Below are 19,096 nucleotides of genomic sequence, written 5' to 3' on the forward strand. Positions count from 1 at the left end.
CCTGTGCAGCATCCACCCAACAGGCTACCAATTGCCAGCAGTTCAGCTGTCCCTCCCCCCACTGGCATGTGCTGCTCCTGCCCTCTGCCTTGGAGCTGCTCTCGGGAGCCTCCTACTTGCTGTGCGGTGGGGGGGGGAAATATCCCACCCTCTTCCACCCTCTAACTTCACCAACTCAGCCAAGCTTCACAATCATCATTGCTGTGTATAGTATTAAATTGTTTGTTTAAAACTTATATATAGTTTTTTGGTCTGGTGAAAAAAATTTCCCTGGAACCTAGCACCCCCCCATTTACATTAATTCTTATGGGGAAATTGGATTCGCTTAACATCGTTTCGCTTAAAATCTCATTTTTCAGGAACATAACGACAACGTTAAACAAGGAGTTAGTGTACTCTAAAGTTTGGGTTGTTCAAATCCAGGGTTTGTTTGCAGATCACGATAGTGATAGGAACAAGCCAACAAGTGTGGATTCAGATCTGGACCTCTCTAAAGTTTGGGAATGTTTGGATCAAGGGGTTTGGTCTTGGATCATTTTTACCTCCTCTACCATGAAAGCTGTCTATCTTATTACCATATGGATGATAAAGAAGTCTGTGGATAGTTTTACAAAAGGAGTAATGGCTTTTTAAAATCTTAAGACTTAAAGTTTGGTTCTACCCTGAAAGGTAATTCTGAAACTGGCATCATGGGGTTCATGTTCCTTGCATCTCAATGATTCCAGGTAAAATATGCTGAGTTTACAATTAAAATACTCCCCCCCCCCCCCCCCCACACACACACACAGTCCCCAACTACCCGTTTACAAACCCTCAGCCTGGGCTGTAAGAAACAAGCTTTTGTTCTTCCCCTTCTCATGCATAAACTGGTAATAAGGATCCTTCAGGAGAAATCAGGCCTTCACTTACATCTGTGCTTCCCCATTGCCAATGGTGCATTTGGCAATCTACAGAGGAGGATTTCTACAGATAAGACTGGACTTTAATGTATTGATTTTCTGTCTAATCCAAATAGAGAAAATGATTCGTAAAATTCTGCTGTCATTTATATCTCTGTGACCCAACTACAGCAAATGAGGCAGTGGGGATGAAAATCTGAGCAGACTTTGGCCCCGCTGATTTCAGTGACACTACTCAACATTCATAAAATTACTCACATGCCTAGGAATTTGCAGGATCAGAACTTCAGCTAACAGATACAAATCTGAATATAAGTAAAGAGCGGGTTTCTTTGTGTAAAATCACAACGAGCAAATGCTGAGGTCAACTGAAAAGTAAATAATAATATAACAAAAACAATGCGCAGGAGACAGATTTCTAGTGCAGACAACCCGGGATTGGAGACAGTGCTTTGGGTCGCTATTTTTTTAAACTACTTAAAAAACGTGGAGCTGCATTTTGCATGAGGTGAAGATGATATGGACCAGAGTGCAGCAGTTTGACAAGAATTGAACTGCAGGAAACTGGATGTGGTGGTTATTAGTCATACTTTGTATTTGTTTAGCATCTTCCATCCTAGAATATTGAAGCATTTAAAGAATATTAATTAAGATAATGACCCTATATGGTAGGTATGTATCAGTATATACATGTTACAGATGAGGAAACAGATGCACAGAAATGTTAAGACAACTTGTTTAGGTCTTGCAACCAGTCAATGGCAAAATGGGAAGGGAAACGAAGGATGAAATTCTGGCTCCACTGACGTAAATGGGAGTTTGCCATTGACTTTAGTGCCCCCAGGATTTCACTGCAGAAATCTTGACTAATGAGTATTTGGCAGTACTACATAATGGAAATTAGTTTGCTCCTAGGTTGGGTTTTCTAAGGGAGTTAAGTGCTCAAATCCTAAATGTGATCCCAAATGCCAGTCTTAATCGTTATGCTCATTTGTCTAATGAAAAGGGGGATATTCATCAAATTCATATCCAGCTACTAAATTACTGGGAAAGGCTCAATTTTAATCCCATTCAGTTTTAAGGGAAGGACATCAAACCTTTGAAACCAAATAGAGTGAGGCATACATGATGGATCAGTTGCACCACAATACACCAGGGCTAAATGTAGCCCTTTCACAAACTTATCATTAGTTTAGAATTATTAAGAATCTGCCATAGAATTTCTTGAGAGCAATGTTAGAAAGAACTCTGCAGGTATCTGAATATCTTTCAGAGTAGCAGCCGTGTTAGTCTGTATCCGCAAAAAGAACAGGAGTACTTGTGGCACCTTAGAGACTAACACATTTATTAGAGCATAAGCTTTCGTGGGCTACAGCCCACTAAGTCATACAAAATTGCCAGGAAACTTTTCTATCTAAGTTTTGGACTTAACATTTACGTAGCATTCAGATTTTCAAGGCACTTTAGAGACAGAGGCCAGACAGTAACTGGCCTTCATGTTCATAAATGTGCTAGGAGAGGGCACATGGAGCCTTCCCTCTTTTCCAAGCCCCAGCCAAAGGCCAGGCACAATTGCAGTCTCATCTCCTGGGGAAATACAAACACTGGCATCTCCACATAAACCCGAGGACTCACGTGACTCCATAGGAGATGGGAGGAAGTGGGGTCATGGCTGTACGTATCTGTACAGGACAGTGTGCTGGGGAAAGCAGATTGCATGCTCCTCATGTGCTTTTCTGGGCTCTCCCTGCTGCTGCAGGAAGGACATGGTAGGAGTGAGAATATCTCCCATGGGTTCAGGGAGTTTATGCCCTAATCCTGGACAGTGCACCAGTTCAAAGTGGATAAATACAGAGATGAAAACCACTTGGTACGTACATATTTTCCTTTATTGTTTAAAGGCACAATCTTGCAGTCACTCACCAGAGTGCTCATCAGAGGAGTCCCATCATCTTCAATGGGGTCTTTGGCATTCTAGGCACTGTTCTTCTGAGTGAGGGTTTCAGGAGTTAGTGCTAGGTGTTTAAAACCATTAAAAAGGTGTTTAATGGTAGTTAATGGTAGGTTTAGAGAAGCAATAAATTAACTGAATAGATACGTGCTTCATAGTGAAAACATAAGGGTTGGTCTAGAGCAGTGTTTTCCAAACTTGGGATGCCGATTGTGCAGGGAAAGCCCCTGGCGGGCCAGGCCGGTTTGTTTACCTGCCGCGTCCGCAGGTTCGGCCGATCACGGCTCCCACTGGCCGCAGATCGCTGCTCCAGGGCAATGGGAGCTGCTGGAAGTGGCGGCCAGCACATCCCTCGGCCCGTGCTGCTTCCAGCAGCTCCCATTGGCCTGGAGCAGCAAACCGCGGCCAGTGGGAGGCGCGATCAGCTGGACCTGCGGACAAGCCAGTAAACAAACCTGCCTGGCCTGCCAGGGGCTTTCCCTACACAAGCGGCGTCCCAAGTTTGGGAAACACTGGTCTAGAGAAATAGGACTTGCACCTGAGCCTTGTAGTATCTTTGGACATTACACATTTTTTCCTATAAACAACTTGAAAATCTATCTAGGCAGCTTCCTTTCTAATTCTAATTAGCTGATTAAATATCCTATTTTTAATCTGAATAACGTATTTTATATATTGAATTCTGCCAGCATTTGTTGGAAGGTTTATAGCTAAGGGGGATTTTAGGAGAAGTGACAGGAATGTTTGCATCAAAGAACTACTAACGTCACAAGTTTGGGATTTTACTTTTGGCGTAAATTTTTCAAAGAGATTTAACATTTCATCAATGAGTGTTTGGATTCTTTTTGGCTTCAGTCATTGACTATTTAGAGCTAAGGTGCCATTAGCAAAGCAAAATAATCCAGTCTGAGTGGATAATCCCTTCGCACGTAGTAGTAGATAAATCATAAGGGAAGTAGCATTTCTTTGAGGTTCTGTTTTTCTGTATGAGAGAGTCCATTAGTCTGTAGTTGATTTCTGTTTTTACCTGAATCATCATAAAATTACTCCATTCCCATTGACATATTCATGGCTTTTATGTTTATCATATAAAACAGAAGGCTTTTTAACTTATATATGTATTATATGAATATTGGTTTACGTGCTTCTGAATTTTCTAGACATGGTGAATCCTCTCATCTTGACACTTCTCATTTATTACATATAATGTGAGCCAGGGTAATGCTGCTATTCCTTTGGCAAAGACCATCTTTTTGTTCTGTATTTGTACAGTACCTAGCACAGTAGGGCCCTAGTCCATCACTGTAGTTCCTAGGCACTACCACAATTCAACTAATAAATAATAATGCATCAGTAACAACTGGAACTCAGGGTCCAGATATCCTCTTTGTCCCAGATAATTGGTACTAAATAAAAACTAAGGTGTCTATCTATTTAAAATCTCCTCAAACTGCAAGAACAATGCAGCTTATTATGCAGTTACCGACACATGACTTTATTATATATTATCCGTGACAATACAGAGAATTTTTAACTAGTCTATTGGGAAAACCGTTGTCCCTTATTGTGAGAACTGTGGAATACTTGCCCACCTACAATACATGCATGATGAGCAAGGGTAAATGGCTGTCATCCATCAAATTATATAGCAATTTGAGAAAGCTACTATCCAAGATAGTATATCATCATAACAGCTTCTGACAGTACTGACTAATTCTGTGAGGAAAATGATCCCTTTGGCCCAATTCAGTTCCCGTTGAAGTCAATGGGAGACTATTTATTTCAATGGGAATTGGAGGAGACCCCTAGTCTGAGCTCCCTGGCAGGTAACAATAGCACGGAGGGCTAGGGGGCCCTCAGCTCTGCAGTCCACTTCATTCTGTAGAACTCAAGACAGTGGCTTTGGGAGCCTTGATGCCTGTATTTGGTCTGACGTTCTCACTGTAGGCGGGTGTCTGGGATTATATGTATTATCAGGTGGTGCCCCCTGGACAGACATGATTTATTTTAAATCCTGTAACCATCCTGAGCTATGGCAATGACGGATGTGGAATAGGGACCAAAGGATGCCTCCTAGCAGGCGCTGGTGTGATGAGGAGCAGGAAGAGGGTTGCTGCAGCCGTTTCTAAACTATGTAGCTGTTCAAAGGCGTAGGGCCAGTTAGCTTTGCAGTTAGTATAAATAAGTGTGGCTTCATTGGCTTCAATGGAGAAATGCTGATTTACACAGCTCTGAGGAGAACCACAATGGCTGGTGCCATTAAATAGGTCTAGCTACTGTTTACACCCAGTCCAGCTCTGCATGTGTGCCAGGAGCTTGAGTGTTAGTCTTATCTTTCCCGATCCACACCGTGCCCCCCTTCACACCCCCCCACACACTTAGTGCTCCTTACAACATTAATGCCATCTCACTCCTCTGCACAGCTCCACTCTTGTTGCCAAATTGTTGTTTCCCTTTGCACATTTGCATTATGGGAAGTTGATGAGAGTTCTGCTTGATAAAGCTCTGCAGAACTTGGACTTCTAGAATTAAATGTAATACATCACAATTCCTCATTTGCTACAACTTCACTATCATAAAAACACATTTCCTTTGGTCTGTTTTGAACTCTGTTATTTTCTGTGCCCAGGATACTAGCGAAGCCTTTAGTGTCATCTTTTAATTTAATGTCAGTGTTGATCCCCAGAAAGGAAAGTTAAATTCATCTGTAATGTAAGCGTTTGATGAGAATCTAAGATCAATTTATGACATTTTGATCAACATAGAGGGAAAGTTAGCATTAGCCAAGGGTCACTGAGAATGTCATTAATATCTGATGGAGCAAACATAATGAAAAATTGTAGCGTACTATCAGAAAATGAGCGCTTGAATTAATTCTAATCAGCTATCTTCCCTCTCTGATTTTATTCTTCCCTCCTTTTAATATTAGTCAGAAAAAGATGAATGTCATGAGGGCTTTATGGCAGATTGCCAATCTAAATTGTGTAGGAGAAAATAAATCATTCCAATAAATCCGGTTTTTATGGCAATTTCTTCTCATTTTCCACATTTTTTCATTTTTCATTGTAGCTGTTTCCAGAAACAGTGAAACAATAAATAGATTAAAATGTCTGCTCATTTCTTTGGGATGGTAACTAGCATGCAGAGCCGCCAACAGCAATTCCGGGCCCCAGGGCAGAACAGTCAGTGGGCCCCCATGCACACACAAGCCACATCCATGGGGACGCGGTCCACCTGACACTTGGGTGTTGCTGTGCCGGCACTGGCTGGTGCCCAGCGAGTTGCCAGCTGCGCTGCTGCGCGCACTCTTCCGGCATGGCCAGGGCTTCCACATGCCTGCCCGGTAGGATTGCCAACTGTCTAATTGAGCAAACCCAAAGACCCTTGCCCTGCCCCTGCCCTGCCCCTTCCCTGAGGCCACACCCCTGCCCTGCCCCTTCTCTGAAGCCCCACCCCCGCTCACTCCACTCCCCACCCCCCTTGCTTGCTCTCCCTCACCCTCACACACTTTCACCAGGCTGGGGCAGGGGATTGGGATTGGGGTGCGGGAGGGACATCATCGTCATCCTCATCCTTGCTTTCTTCGGATATCCGTTGTTGGTCCAGCTCAATCAGTTCCTCATTTGTCAGTTGCTCAGTGTCAGACTCCAACAACTCCTGTACTTCATTCTCCTCTACCTCCTCGACGCTGACATCCTTCACTACCGTGACAATTTCTTGCTCGAGAGCAGGAACAGCATCAAATCCCATGAAGCTGTGGTCAGCATCTGGCCATTCACAGCACCAAACACCATTCATACATTGCGAAGTGACTGCTTCCCACGACGCGTCAATGTTTTCCACGCCATTCAAGGTGTTTAGGACTTCCAAAACGCATTTACACTGGGCTTTCCTTCACCTGCCATCTCCTAAATCAGCATGGAGAACTTTCTCCATAGGTAATAAGCCTTGAACATGGCCAGCGGACTCAAATACAGTACTGTACTGGACAATAGGGGAACATGTTCAAATTTACGTCAGTCCTGATCCGGGCAAACGACAGATATTTGGATCACCAACGTAAATCGGAACAGATTCCCCTATTGGGGACCCCCTGTAATTCATAGTCAGATGGCCATAGTCACCAATTAAGCTCAAATTTGAAATGCTCACCATGAACAGCTGACCAGTTATTTATAGACCAAGAATTTTTTGTTTTAGTTATTTTTGCAAATATAGATGAATATATGGATTAAAGAAAATTGTAAACTCCCCCAGGGAAAATTTGTGTACAGAAAAAGGCAAAATTTGTTTTGTCAAATAAATAATTCACTATGAACTGTTTGCTCAGCTCAACTCAGCAGTATTCGTAAATCCAAAGATAGGCCCGAAAGCTTGTCTTTTAACTGAAAAGCATATATTAAAGTGCTGTTATTTGCCGAACAGAAATCACCGTTTCACAGTAATCCTAATTAGCATGTTATTGTATTTCAATCTGTACTAGCAATAAAGAAACAATTAAAAACACATTTTAACCAAGTGTAACTTTCCATTATATAAACAGATATTAGTGTGATTTCACACACACACACACACCATTTGTGTTATCACAAAGATAGTTAATATGAAAGCACTAGTTAGACTTTCTGTCCTTTTCATTTTTTTTTTGTGTCATTTTACTATAAATCCATTCAAATCCAGACTTTTTTCTTTATTCCCAATTTTGGAAAGACTGGAGAAATATTCAATATTTTTAATCTTCTCTTATTCAATACCATTCAAAACCCACAAATGGACAACTCCTTCCTCACTAACAAAATTAACTGCAATAATAACATATTTCCTTTTATCTTTTCTTTTAATTATCCTTATCTTTAATCATAATGAAACATAATTAAAAAGTAGTCACATTATACATTTTGTAAATGGAATCACTCTGTGGGAAGATGGGAACCAAAGCCTCTTAATCTTCTATAATAAAATGTGTCCATGAGACCCAATGGTGCTGTAATTCTTCCGTTAGGAAACTGGCCTTTGGATTGTCAGCTACTAGCATGTTCTTTTCTGTGGTGCAGAAAGAATGAAGAAGAATCTCCACTTTGGGATAAGAAATATCCCTGTACACTGTGTGTACCTGAGCAGTCTTGTGTATTTTGTATCTCATTTACTGTTTTGCAGATCCGTGAGTAATGTTCTTCCATTTATTTTAAAGATAATCTCAGATAAAGAGTTTACACTTGCTAATTACAAGGATCAGCCTAACATTTTGTACTATGTTGAAGCAATAGAATGATGCAAATAGGGGGAAAAAACCTTCTCGTTGGGTCTATGGGTAGTCAGTGTAACATTAGTGATGAATAACAAATTCTACTTAGCTGCAAAACTTTTTTATCATCTAGGTCACAGTCCATAGCAATGTTTCATAGCTCCTCTTTACTCAAGCATCAATCCCATCTCAGTTCACGTTTGAAGCGCAAATTGAATATCAAATTGATATTCCCAAATGTATGATTTCTCCCCCTGGCCCCTGCAAGGAGATGTTAATGCTGGTTTAACATTTAAACTAATATGTAGTTAATTTTGTTTTGTACAAAAAAATTTGCCCTCTACATTAGCCTTTGACAAAGGTTTGATTAAATATAAGTTTTACTTCACCTCATTGTTTGCTACATGGAAAATGAAATCTGAACAGTGGCTCTGAAACTGCTAATGGCCCTTTTTCTTTAATAAAAACTGGTTTGCTGATATATTCATTATGGCCCCAGTTTAGCAGACCACTTAAGCACATGCAAAAGTCCATCCCTATTCATCAAAGCATTTAAGCGTGTGCTCAAGATGTTTGCTGAATAGGGATGGACGTAAGCCTGTGAATGGAGTTAAGTGATTGTTGAATAGGGGCCTGTATGCCCTAATTCTAGAGTGGTTACTTCATATCCTAGTGGCTTTAATGTAGAATCTGCATAAAAAATGGGTGAAGTCCTCAGGATTTGTCCCTTCTTCTTATTATTATTAATGGTGATGGTGGTAATGATTATAAAGAGGAAGGGATGCAGAGTCTATAGAGCTGTGCTAAAGTTGCAGTCCTCCCGGGAGTTAAGGTTCAAATTCCACCCCTGACATTAGCTCTCCTTTGGCACTGGCCACTGTCTGAGACAGGATACTAGATTAATGGGCCATTGGTCTGATCAGGCATAGCAAAGTCTGTCCCCACAAGAGAAACAGAAGTTGAGAGCTGAACAAATGTTGCCAGTGAGCACATATTTAGAGAGACTAATCAGCAATTTTCTGAACAATTATACTATGAGCTATGGCTGATTACAAAAAACAAAACATGCTTGGCTCTGCTGGGCTGCAGAACGTACTATAACCAGCTGTCTATCTCCATACTGCAGTCTACGTTTGAGGCACAGCAGTTTGCTTTCTGAAATCTCATGCTCTTTGGAAATGCTACAGTTACCTTTATTTTTTAATTTTTCTTTTTTGTTTACAGTTTGTTGCTCATCCCAACTGTCAGCAGCAACTGCTCACCATGTGGTATGAAAATCTCTCAGGCTTACGTCAGCAGTCTATAGCTGTGAAATTCTTGGCTGTCTTTGGAGTCTCGGTAGGCCTTCCTTTCCTCGCCATAGCATACTGGATCGCTCCCTGCAGCAAGGTACAGACTGGTTAAGGTGCATGTTGTTTATGGTTATTTATATTCAATGCTTGGAATGATGTCAAAAGTCTTTCTAAACTAAGATCACAAACAATGTTGTCCTCTGAGATTTGCCATGAGTGAGAACAAGCTCATTGCCAATGCAGCAAGTGAGAGTGTTCTGAAATTAATCTTCAAAAATAATAAGGATGGGGGTGGAGGAAATGGAAAATCTGATCAAACAAGCAAGAAGGAAAGAATGGAAATAGGAAAAAAATGGTAACGGGTGAAAGAATTTGAATGGGATACAGAAGGAGAAGAAAAAAGAGCAGAAAGGGTGAATAACTTGGGGGAAATGTTTCTTGTCTCTTTGCTCATCCTAACATATGTTCCTATCTCTTTCCATTTTTAACCTGTTTTTCTGTCCTTCCTCCTCTCTGCCAGGGTGCTTTTGTGTGTGTGTGTGGGTGTGTGTGTGTGTGTGGGTGTGTTACTATTTCTTTCTCACGTTTTTCTTTTTAGTTAGTGGTGTCATGGGACACCATAAAAATGAATTAGCATTCCATGACAACCAGAGGTGGATTGTTGAATGTCAACTAGAAGAGTAGATTAAGTCCCTGTACCTAATAGCATAATATGGCCCAGTCTCCAAAACTTGGGAGGGGGAAGATGAGGAAACATTAAAAGTTGTTCTGTATCTATTATAGACATCCAGGGATTGACAGTATTAAAAGCTGCTGAAAGTTCTATTAAGAAGAGCTAGAGGGAAAGTACCTGAGTCAGCCATCAGTTGGTCATTAAGTTTGAACAATTGCCTGCAGTACCAGTTCTGTGGTGGCGCTTCTATCCTGAGAGAAAATGCTCAGACAAGGGGAAATAAATGTGCATATGGTTGAGCAATAAATAGCTTTTTCACTACTTTGGGTGAGGGAAGAACATTTGGCCGCATCATCCACTGTATCTCCAGGAGAGGGCTTATCAAACCTACTTAAAAGTAATAGAAGTGATAGCTAGTTGATTCAGTCCTCAAAACATTTGGTCCCATTTCCTTTAAATGCCTGTAAGGAATTCTTTCTACGTTTGCCAAGTCCAAAAGGTTACAGATCCATTGATGGGTATTAAGAAAAGACTATAATTTTCAAAAGACCAATCTTCTAGAAAATGTAGGGCTTCTAAAACAGATGAGACTATGAGTGATGTTTAATACTCAACATCCTTCAAAATAACCCCTGACTAGTTTCTATTTCTCAAGCTAATTGAGAATGTGAACACTTTTTCATCAAATTTCATCACATTTCATCAAAAACACATTTTTATCAATGCTGGCTGTTAATATGACACCAATAATAAGTTCCATTATATAACAACTTGGGATGCTGACTACAAGAGTTAGTCCTGACCAACAATGAGGGTAGCTTCTAATACACCAGTTCTTCAAATGTATCTGCCAAATCTTGCAGTCTTTAGTTGGAGCCAAATTTCACGCTACAGGGTAATCAGAGCAACTCTGCTGCTAGTGTATCGAAGAACAGAACTTGCCTCTAAATGAAAACTTCTCTTGCACTCAGCTCTACCGATCAGTTGGCACTAAAAGCAATATGGTCCCTGGCTCTTTTATTCATTTACCTCTGAAAGGGGAGCAGATTATTGACTTTATCCCAAACTGTACAGACGATATCCCATTCCAGTATGGTATGTTAACAGGCCAAATACAGGAGTCAGACGAGTCCGCCTTGACATGAGTTTGTGAGCTGCTAATGGTTTGGAGGCTGTCATTGTGTGCTGTGAAATCTAAGCTTTACAAAACAATTTAAGTTTCAGAGTAACAGCCGTGTTAGTCTGTATCCGCAAAAAGAAGAACAGGAGTACTTGTGGCACCTTAGAGACTAACAAATTTATTAGAGCTCTAATAAATTTGTTAGTCTCTAAGGTAAAACAATTTAAATCTCTAGCCCTTATGGTTAAGAAGGAGTGTAAACCAATGCTGGAATAGCTACTCTGAGAGGTGTGAACTGACCCATGCATCTAGATGAGATGTTAATTCTTAAACCTAATGATAATTCCTATGGCAACATTATTAACTATTTCACTGCTAATCAAAGGAAGCAAACGAGAAGAGGGAGGATGGAATTCTCAAGATCTGCCCAATCTGCTGGTAGTGGTACTTAATTTGGGTGCCCTGAGCAGGTAGACGTTGGGTTGTGTGTGGATCTTAAAGGAATACCACTGCTACATTTTCCAGGCTGACCAAAGCTGGTATTTAATTCAAACACTTTTGAATGCTACACTCACTAATTTACAAAGTTCTCTCAGTGTACAAATTGTCATGTGGCTTTCGTACATTTGTGCATTCCAAATTAAGAGCCAGACCCGCCGCTGGTCTAGCTCCATCACTGCTCCAGCAAGGGAACTATTTTAATTTATACCAGCTGAGTATCTAACCCCAACTTTTTCTTCCAGTTATCTTTTTTCACACCTACCCCTTTTAAAAACATTCTTAATATTAAAAAAAGTCTACGTGCTTTTCCTTCAGCCGTGTGTTTCTTTACATTGTTCCCCTCCTCTTTGATTCAATTATTTCCTATTTTAGAATCTTTCCTTTCCCTTCTATTTATTTGATATTGTCTATTTTGTATTTGTTTTCTCTCTTTGATATGTCTCCTAGCTTTATTCCTTTTCAAAATATATATAATGGATCTTCAGTCCTGAAACAAGCCGTTCTTTTGAAATGACTCTTTGTGATTTGTATTCTGTGATTGTTGCTGTCCTCTTTGCCAGTAACAATCAAACACAAGCCCAGATTCCAGGAAGCATTCCTGTTTGATGAAAAGCAATGTTTGGAATTAATAAGGTAATGGGGCCAGTAGTACAAACAAGTAGGTCATGCACCCAGAATTTAACTAGATTGTGCCTTATATATAATTGTCATAAGGCACTGAGTTATTTGAAAGAATTAATGTTTCATCAGTTTTCTACAAAAGATTCCACTCAACACTTTCAGCTCCTGCAACACTCAGATAAAAATGAGATTTCTTTGAAGATATGAAAAACTGCACTTCAAGAAGAAAACCCACTAAGCTTCCTTCAGTAATGCAATGGATAACTGTTTTAAGGGTACATTGGCAGAAGGGAGCACCTAATAATTCAAAGACAATTTGTAGTCCATTGGAGCTCTCTTCCCCCTTTTAATTCAGAATAGAACTGGGAACATATACGTTCAAAATGAGTTTTCTTAAGAAGTTCCAGGCAATGATCAATATGTCCATAGTCGCCTTCAGGCTTTTCTTATTTGTAATTGCCTTGGCCTGACTGGTGTTTATATGGAAAATTATATTCTATGATAGGTATAGTTCCAGTCTTATCCTATGGCCCCCTCTACACTAACAGCAATATTCAAAAATTTCCCACTGCTACTAACACCAGCAATGGTGTTAAAAACTTTGGAAGTCCTAGTGTAAACAGTCTGCCAGTCTTTGTGTGCAACTATCTAACAAGGCTGGGCTTAAAACGGCATTGGCAGCGGGTGCACTGTCTACACTAGGGCTCATAATGGTGGCACTGAACCAATATTAGAAGTGATGGGAAATTTTTGAAACATTTCCTATGTATAGAAGGGTCTGTCTCTCCAGGATTACTGCCAGCTCCTAGCTTGTTATATTGGGGGGAGGGATAGCTCAGTGGTTTGAGCATTGGCCTATTAAACCCAGGGTTGTGAGCTCAATCCTTGAGGGGGCCACTTAGGAATCTAGGACAAAAATCAGTACTTGGTCCTGCTAGTGAAGGCAGGGGGTTGGACTCAATGACCTTTCAAGGTCCCTTCCAGTTCTATGAGATAGGTATATCTTATTATATTATTGAACTGTTCACCCCCAATTTTAGCCACTTACTCACCTGCATACTGGCCTATGCATCTGCTCACACAAATCTTGATTCCAGGAAGCATCCCTATTTAGGACAGTAGCTAAGCACAAGCTTAACTTTTAGTATGTGTTTACAGGCTATCTTGAAAGAAAGCGAGCACTTAAGCATGTGAGTAAGTCTTTCCTGAATTGGGGCCGTGGTTAGGTGATTCATTCAGACATTCTTTCACTCACCAGACTCCCATTTTTCAGAGATTTTTTCCTAAAAAGTTCTTTGTAGTGATGCATGTCAGCCCTGAAGGAGGCATCCACAAAGTCTCTAGAGAACCACACTTCTATGCTCCAAAGGGTAGCGCATCACATCTCTATTCATCTTACTTTCTATCCCATTTTTTTCTCTGTAAAATCAGACGGAAGAGAAGTAGCAGAACAACAAGAAAGATCAAGAATTAAACAATAAATCCTCCTAAATTGCATTCCATATATGCTTCCCTCCCCCATGCTATTGCAAACAGACTCAAGTTCCCTCCAGCGTTCATTTTTGTCAAGTGAAGGAGTCGATGAAAAATGAATTGTAAGTGGGGGGATAATGATACTTCTCTTGTTTGAAACCTCAAAACAAATCTTTTCTGTCTTGTTTTGAGGTTTGGAGCAAGGTTTCTGTGGGTTCTACATCATACGAATGTGTTCTTCCTCACCTAGTCTTAAAATTGACCGAGTTTAACATTTAAGCACTGAATGCATTTCTTCAGATCTGAAATCAGACAAGAAATATCAAGACCTGGAGAGCTACAGATTCTAGGCCAGGTGTTCTCAAACTGGGGGTCAGGACCCCTCGGGGGTCACGAGGTCATTACATGGGGGGTCGCGAGCTGCCAACCTCTACCCCAAACCCCCCTTGCCACCAGCATTTATAATGGTGTTAAATATATTTAAAAGTGTGTTTAATTTATTGGGAGGGTCGCACTCAAAGGCTTGCCATGTGAAAGGGGTCACCAGTAAAAAAATTTGCGACCCATTGTTCTAGGTCCAAATGTTGCAAACCGGTAAATAGACTTATGACACTGATCAGCTTCATCGACAGCTCTCTGAACAGAAATGAACGCTGACATAAAGATGGAAACCAACTCAAACAATTTATTGCATCAAAGTGCATTTATTCATAAATGGATCAGAGACCATGGGGGTTTCTTCAGAGGAAGTACCAAAGCATATTCCAACATATAGTGCAAACCCTTACTCACATGACTGAGGCCCACTGAAGACAATGGGACTTTGTGTGAATCAGGGTGGGTCACATGAGTAAGAGTTTGCACAATTGGTTCCATGGGCTGTACCTATTCTAGGATATTTTTGCCCAACTCTTCTGCCATTTCTACCAGCAATTCAGCTCTCTCAGTGGTAGCAATCTGGTGGGAGTGGTAGTATAGAAAGGACTTCATACAGCCACCAGCTATTTAAGAATGATATGAGTACTAAACCTTCATAAAGCATGCGTACACAACACAGTCTTTAAAACAGCAGTGGCTGATGCTTTCTTATACTAACACACCTACTGTTCCTGGCAATGGGGAGCTGAATCAGTGGTAGCAATGGTCGGACACTTTTGCAAAATCTCCCAACTTAGACAAAGCTATCATTTGCTGTGGCAACTCAGAACTCAATTTGATAAAGCACTAAGCCAGTGTTTAAGCATTTCTAATTGACCTCAGTGGGACGTAAGCAGGTACTTAAATGCCTGGCTACTGTAGGGCTGAGATAAGGATCACATTTTTCTATTCACACATTTGGAAAACTCTTTCAGGAATTTTATCTGACCTAAATTTTTCAACAGGTTAACCAGCTTTGGCAATCTTTTAAAAGATATATTTGCAGTTTTAGAAATTCAGACACTCGAAAAACATAAGAAACTGAACAGAACTAATTTTTGTTAACGCTAAAGAATCTTGGCATAGTTGTTTTCTGGGTTTTAAAATATTTAGTATTTCATATTGACTGGATAGTCAAACTCTACAGAAACAGTCAAAGAACTAGAGTAAAGCAATATATAGATTTAACCACTGAAACCCAGTTTCAAAGACAAGGCTCTTTCTTGAGGAATTGATTGCTTAGGAAGAGGGGAGGAAAGCGAGGGGAATTTAGTGTCTAAACCCTTCCCACATCTCTTCTCTGTTTAAGGATCAAAATATTAGATACAAAGGAAGGTTGTGAAAATAATCCTTCATCTCCAATATACAGGGAGAAAGCATTTGTGGAATGGGTGTCTCTTCATGACGGTATTGGTCCAAGAGCAAATAATCACACGGCGAGCACTGACATATTCTTTCGGGGGTAATATAGTCTTAATTCAGGGGAAATTCTTAGAGATAAGGGTTATCTAAATAGACAACTAGGTAACGGCGTTTCTCAATAAGGATGAGAGAAACTTTAGTTACTCTGAAAAGAACTTGATTCAGATCAGTGCTTACATCACTTCTGCTTTTATTGTATTAAAATAGGTCATTGTGGTGTATTGAGAAACTCAGTAACTGCTGTAATAATTACAGTAGACAATTAGCATGCTGATGTATATTAAAAGCGTTATCAAAGAACTTTTTATAGAAAATATTGTGTCAGACAAGTTAATGAGAGATCTACTAGATAATCAGCTATCACAGAGATTTATTATACTAGCACAGGGCCTGATTTATACCAGTTTAGACTGTGATGAGGGAGAGGAGAATTAGGTCCAGACTAGTCTGATACACTATGTTTTCATATCTCTATATCTATATAAAAATAAACACAGACGTATATAAAATATAGATTTTTGTTCCTTTCTGCCTTAGAGTGAACAGGACAATTTAGATATCATGCAAACATCTGTGGGTAGTAAGAGAGAAATGGAACATTCTAAGACCTACAGTTAGCCTAAATGAATAGTTAGCCTAATTCACAATGCCCTGCACATGATCTGGAAGCAGCAAAGAACAAACTTTCTATAGACTTGAATACATGAAGAGTAGCTCAGTTCTGGAGTTTTCAGCAAACTTCCAAAGAATAAATACTCTCATCTGTTATAGAGAAAAACACTTACAAACATGGGAACTAGACCAGGAAAATAATAATAATCATAAAACCTTTGTCTTGTACACATTTTGTTTTCAGCTGGGACGGATCCTCCGAAGCCCTTTCATGAAGTTTGTGGCACATGCAGTTTCTTTTACAATCTTCCTTGGACTGTTAGTAGTGAATGCCTCAGACCGGTTTGAAGGAGTGAAAAATCTTCCCAACGAGACCATCACGGATCATCCCAAACAAATATTTAGAGTAAAAACTACTCAGTTCTCATGGACAGAATTACTAATCATGAAGTGGGTTTTAGGTAAGTAAAAATGGTATCATCTTTTAATCCTGCAGTGAAGTCCAGGATATCATGATAGGAAATAACTGAAGAATTGTCGGTGGTGATCTGCCAAAGAAAAACATTCAGAGATAAATGTGGATCCCAATGAAGTATGTGGCACAATAGCATTGACTTCAATAGGGTCAGGGGACAGCTCTGTCTTGGTCACAGCTGCTGAATGCACTCTGACAGATGCATACTTTATTCTAGTAATGTTGAATGCCTCAGGCAAAGCCTGCTCTGTTGGTTTAACTGGGACATCTCTTTCAACCCATAGGGAAAAAGAGAATTTTTATAGAAAATGCTTGTTCTCTACAGGTTTCTCTATTGGTTTTTAGAGTAATTTCTATAGAACCCTGTTAGTTTAAATTCTGCTAAATTACACCCAACTTTTTCAAGAGAGGAATGGTAACGTAGCAAATGAACGAGAGCCTGGCAATCAAATGGTTTAAAAGAAAAACAAATGATGAGTGAAGCACTGGAATAGGTTCTATCTGAAATGATTAAAGAGCAAGGCAGATCCATTTGGATGAATATTGCCAAGCAGTAAGTTAAGCACGTATTGTCCACGGGGAGTGTTTTTGTTTTGTTTGTTTTGTTTTCCTCCTTCCTCTGAAGCATCGGAGGTGGCCAGGGCTGAAGATGGGACATTGGACAGGATGAGCCAGTGTTCTGAAGTGACACTGAATGTTCCCTCTCTTTCGTGTGCTTAGCTCACGGTCTAACTGATCACCATATGTGGGGTTGGGAAGGAATTTTTCCCTAGGCCAGATTGGTAATGATCTGCTTTGTTGGGGGGAAGGACAGGTTGTCTTCCTTTGTAGCGTTGGATGCAGGTCACTTGTTGGGATTATCTGGGCATATCTCACCTTATCAATTCCCTGCCATTGCAGGGGCCTCAGGCATTGGTGCACCTCAGTCTCTCCTATTCCCTGCCTGTGGTCTGGTCTCCTGTGGGAACCTCCCCACTCATGGGGTTCCAGAGTGCAGGCTCCAGCCCAAGCCCGAATATCTACAGTACAATTTTACAGCCAGCCCCACAGCCCAAGCCCCACGCGCCCGAGTCAGTTGACACAGGCCAGCCACGAGTGTTTTATTGGATATTGAGTTTAGTGTGTAGCTGCTCGGCGGTGTTGGTGGCCTGTGATGCACAGGCAGTCAGACTAAATGATCTGATAGTCTCTTCTGACCTGAAACTCTATGACTTTAAATAGAGCCATAAATTAAACTACTGATGAGTTTCAAATATGTTTGTAGTGGTGTCCGAAGTCCTGCAGGTGGAGAAGATATTGATCTACTCGCTTACTGCTTACTTACCACTTGCAAGCCCCACTACCCTGGAGCACCAGTCTCAATAGGCTTACCTTATTGATTCTGACTTCACAGTAGCTAATTTCCTCAACATACTGGTCTGATGTGAGAGAAGAATCAAGGCTAAATAGCTCCCTAGTTCCATGCAAGTGGTTGGAATTACACCCGTGTAAGAGCAGAATCAGATCCCTTATATCTCTTGGCTTTCTCTTAGCCTGGTCACAAATGTATTATTCTCTGGCTTTGCAGTAAGCAGAATTACCTACAGGATATTGGATAGAGAAAAAGAATAGCTGGCATACTGGACAGAATAATGTATGAATGATTTATTTTTAAAGCGATATTAAAAGAGTTTGGAGGAGATGATTAGGTTTTGGCCAGGGCATTCTTTTTATAGGTTGCAGGTATCTGACTTCTTGCGGTAGGAAGAAGAAAACATTAACTGAAAGCAAATTATTTCAGTTTTCTGGGAGAAGGAAAGCTGGTTCTTTGTACAGACTTCTGAGGTATAATGAGATTTTCTGATTACATCTCTATTCTCTCAGAATAACTCCCCACATCCCAGCACCAGCATGCGCTGTATTCTCTGGACGGGGAACCTACCATTTCACTCGTATTCCATTCACATTATTTCAGTGAAAACAAGAGGTTATAACCAAATTACCCTTATCCTGAACCTCGTAATGTGATTGTCCTTAAAAGAGTGCAGTTGGTTGGAAACTAGGTGGGTTCAGAAGCAGATGTGGGACTCTAATTGTTATTAAGAGTTTTCTGGTGATGGCAGTTAGAGAGCTTTACTGGGTTACTTGCCTTTAGCACCATGCACTTTCTGACTGCTCTGGTTCTGGTCACAGCAGGCAGGTTTTTCATCTAACCATGTCGTCAGATTCTGTAACATTCCATACCCACCTATCATACTCATATTCGTGTATCCCATTTGTTGCTGGGCTTGTTTTTTGGAAACATTGGAAAGAACCTGTGGTGGTGACCATCTTTTCTAGCAGCTCCTCTCTATAGATCCAACAAGCCACCTCCCGCGTAGTGAGAGTATGTAGCAAAACAGAGCATGGTGAGTAA

General features: G+C 40.6%; 1 protein-coding gene across 4 annotated transcripts in view; it reads left to right on the top strand.

Moving 5' to 3' along the window:
* The window catches only part of TRPC7 (transient receptor potential cation channel subfamily C member 7), a 122,137-nt gene that overhangs the window by 61,636 nt on the left and 41,405 nt on the right, over positions 1-19,096 (top strand). For 3 of the 4 annotated variants that reach the window (XM_054037955.1, XM_054037957.1, XM_054037958.1), the window contains 2 exons: positions 9,320-9,484; positions 16,471-16,687. In XM_054037955.1, the coding sequence (XP_053893930.1) occupies positions 9,320-9,484; positions 16,471-16,687 (382 nt within the window). The remainder of the gene's footprint in view (positions 1-9,319; positions 9,485-16,470; positions 16,688-19,096) is intronic. The other variant, XM_054037959.1, reaches the window with a different exon arrangement.

This window comes from Malaclemys terrapin, chromosome 8 (assembly GCF_027887155.1).
Source record: "Malaclemys terrapin pileata isolate rMalTer1 chromosome 8, rMalTer1.hap1, whole genome shotgun sequence".
NCBI classification, from domain to species: domain Eukaryota; kingdom Metazoa; phylum Chordata; order Testudines; family Emydidae; genus Malaclemys; species Malaclemys terrapin.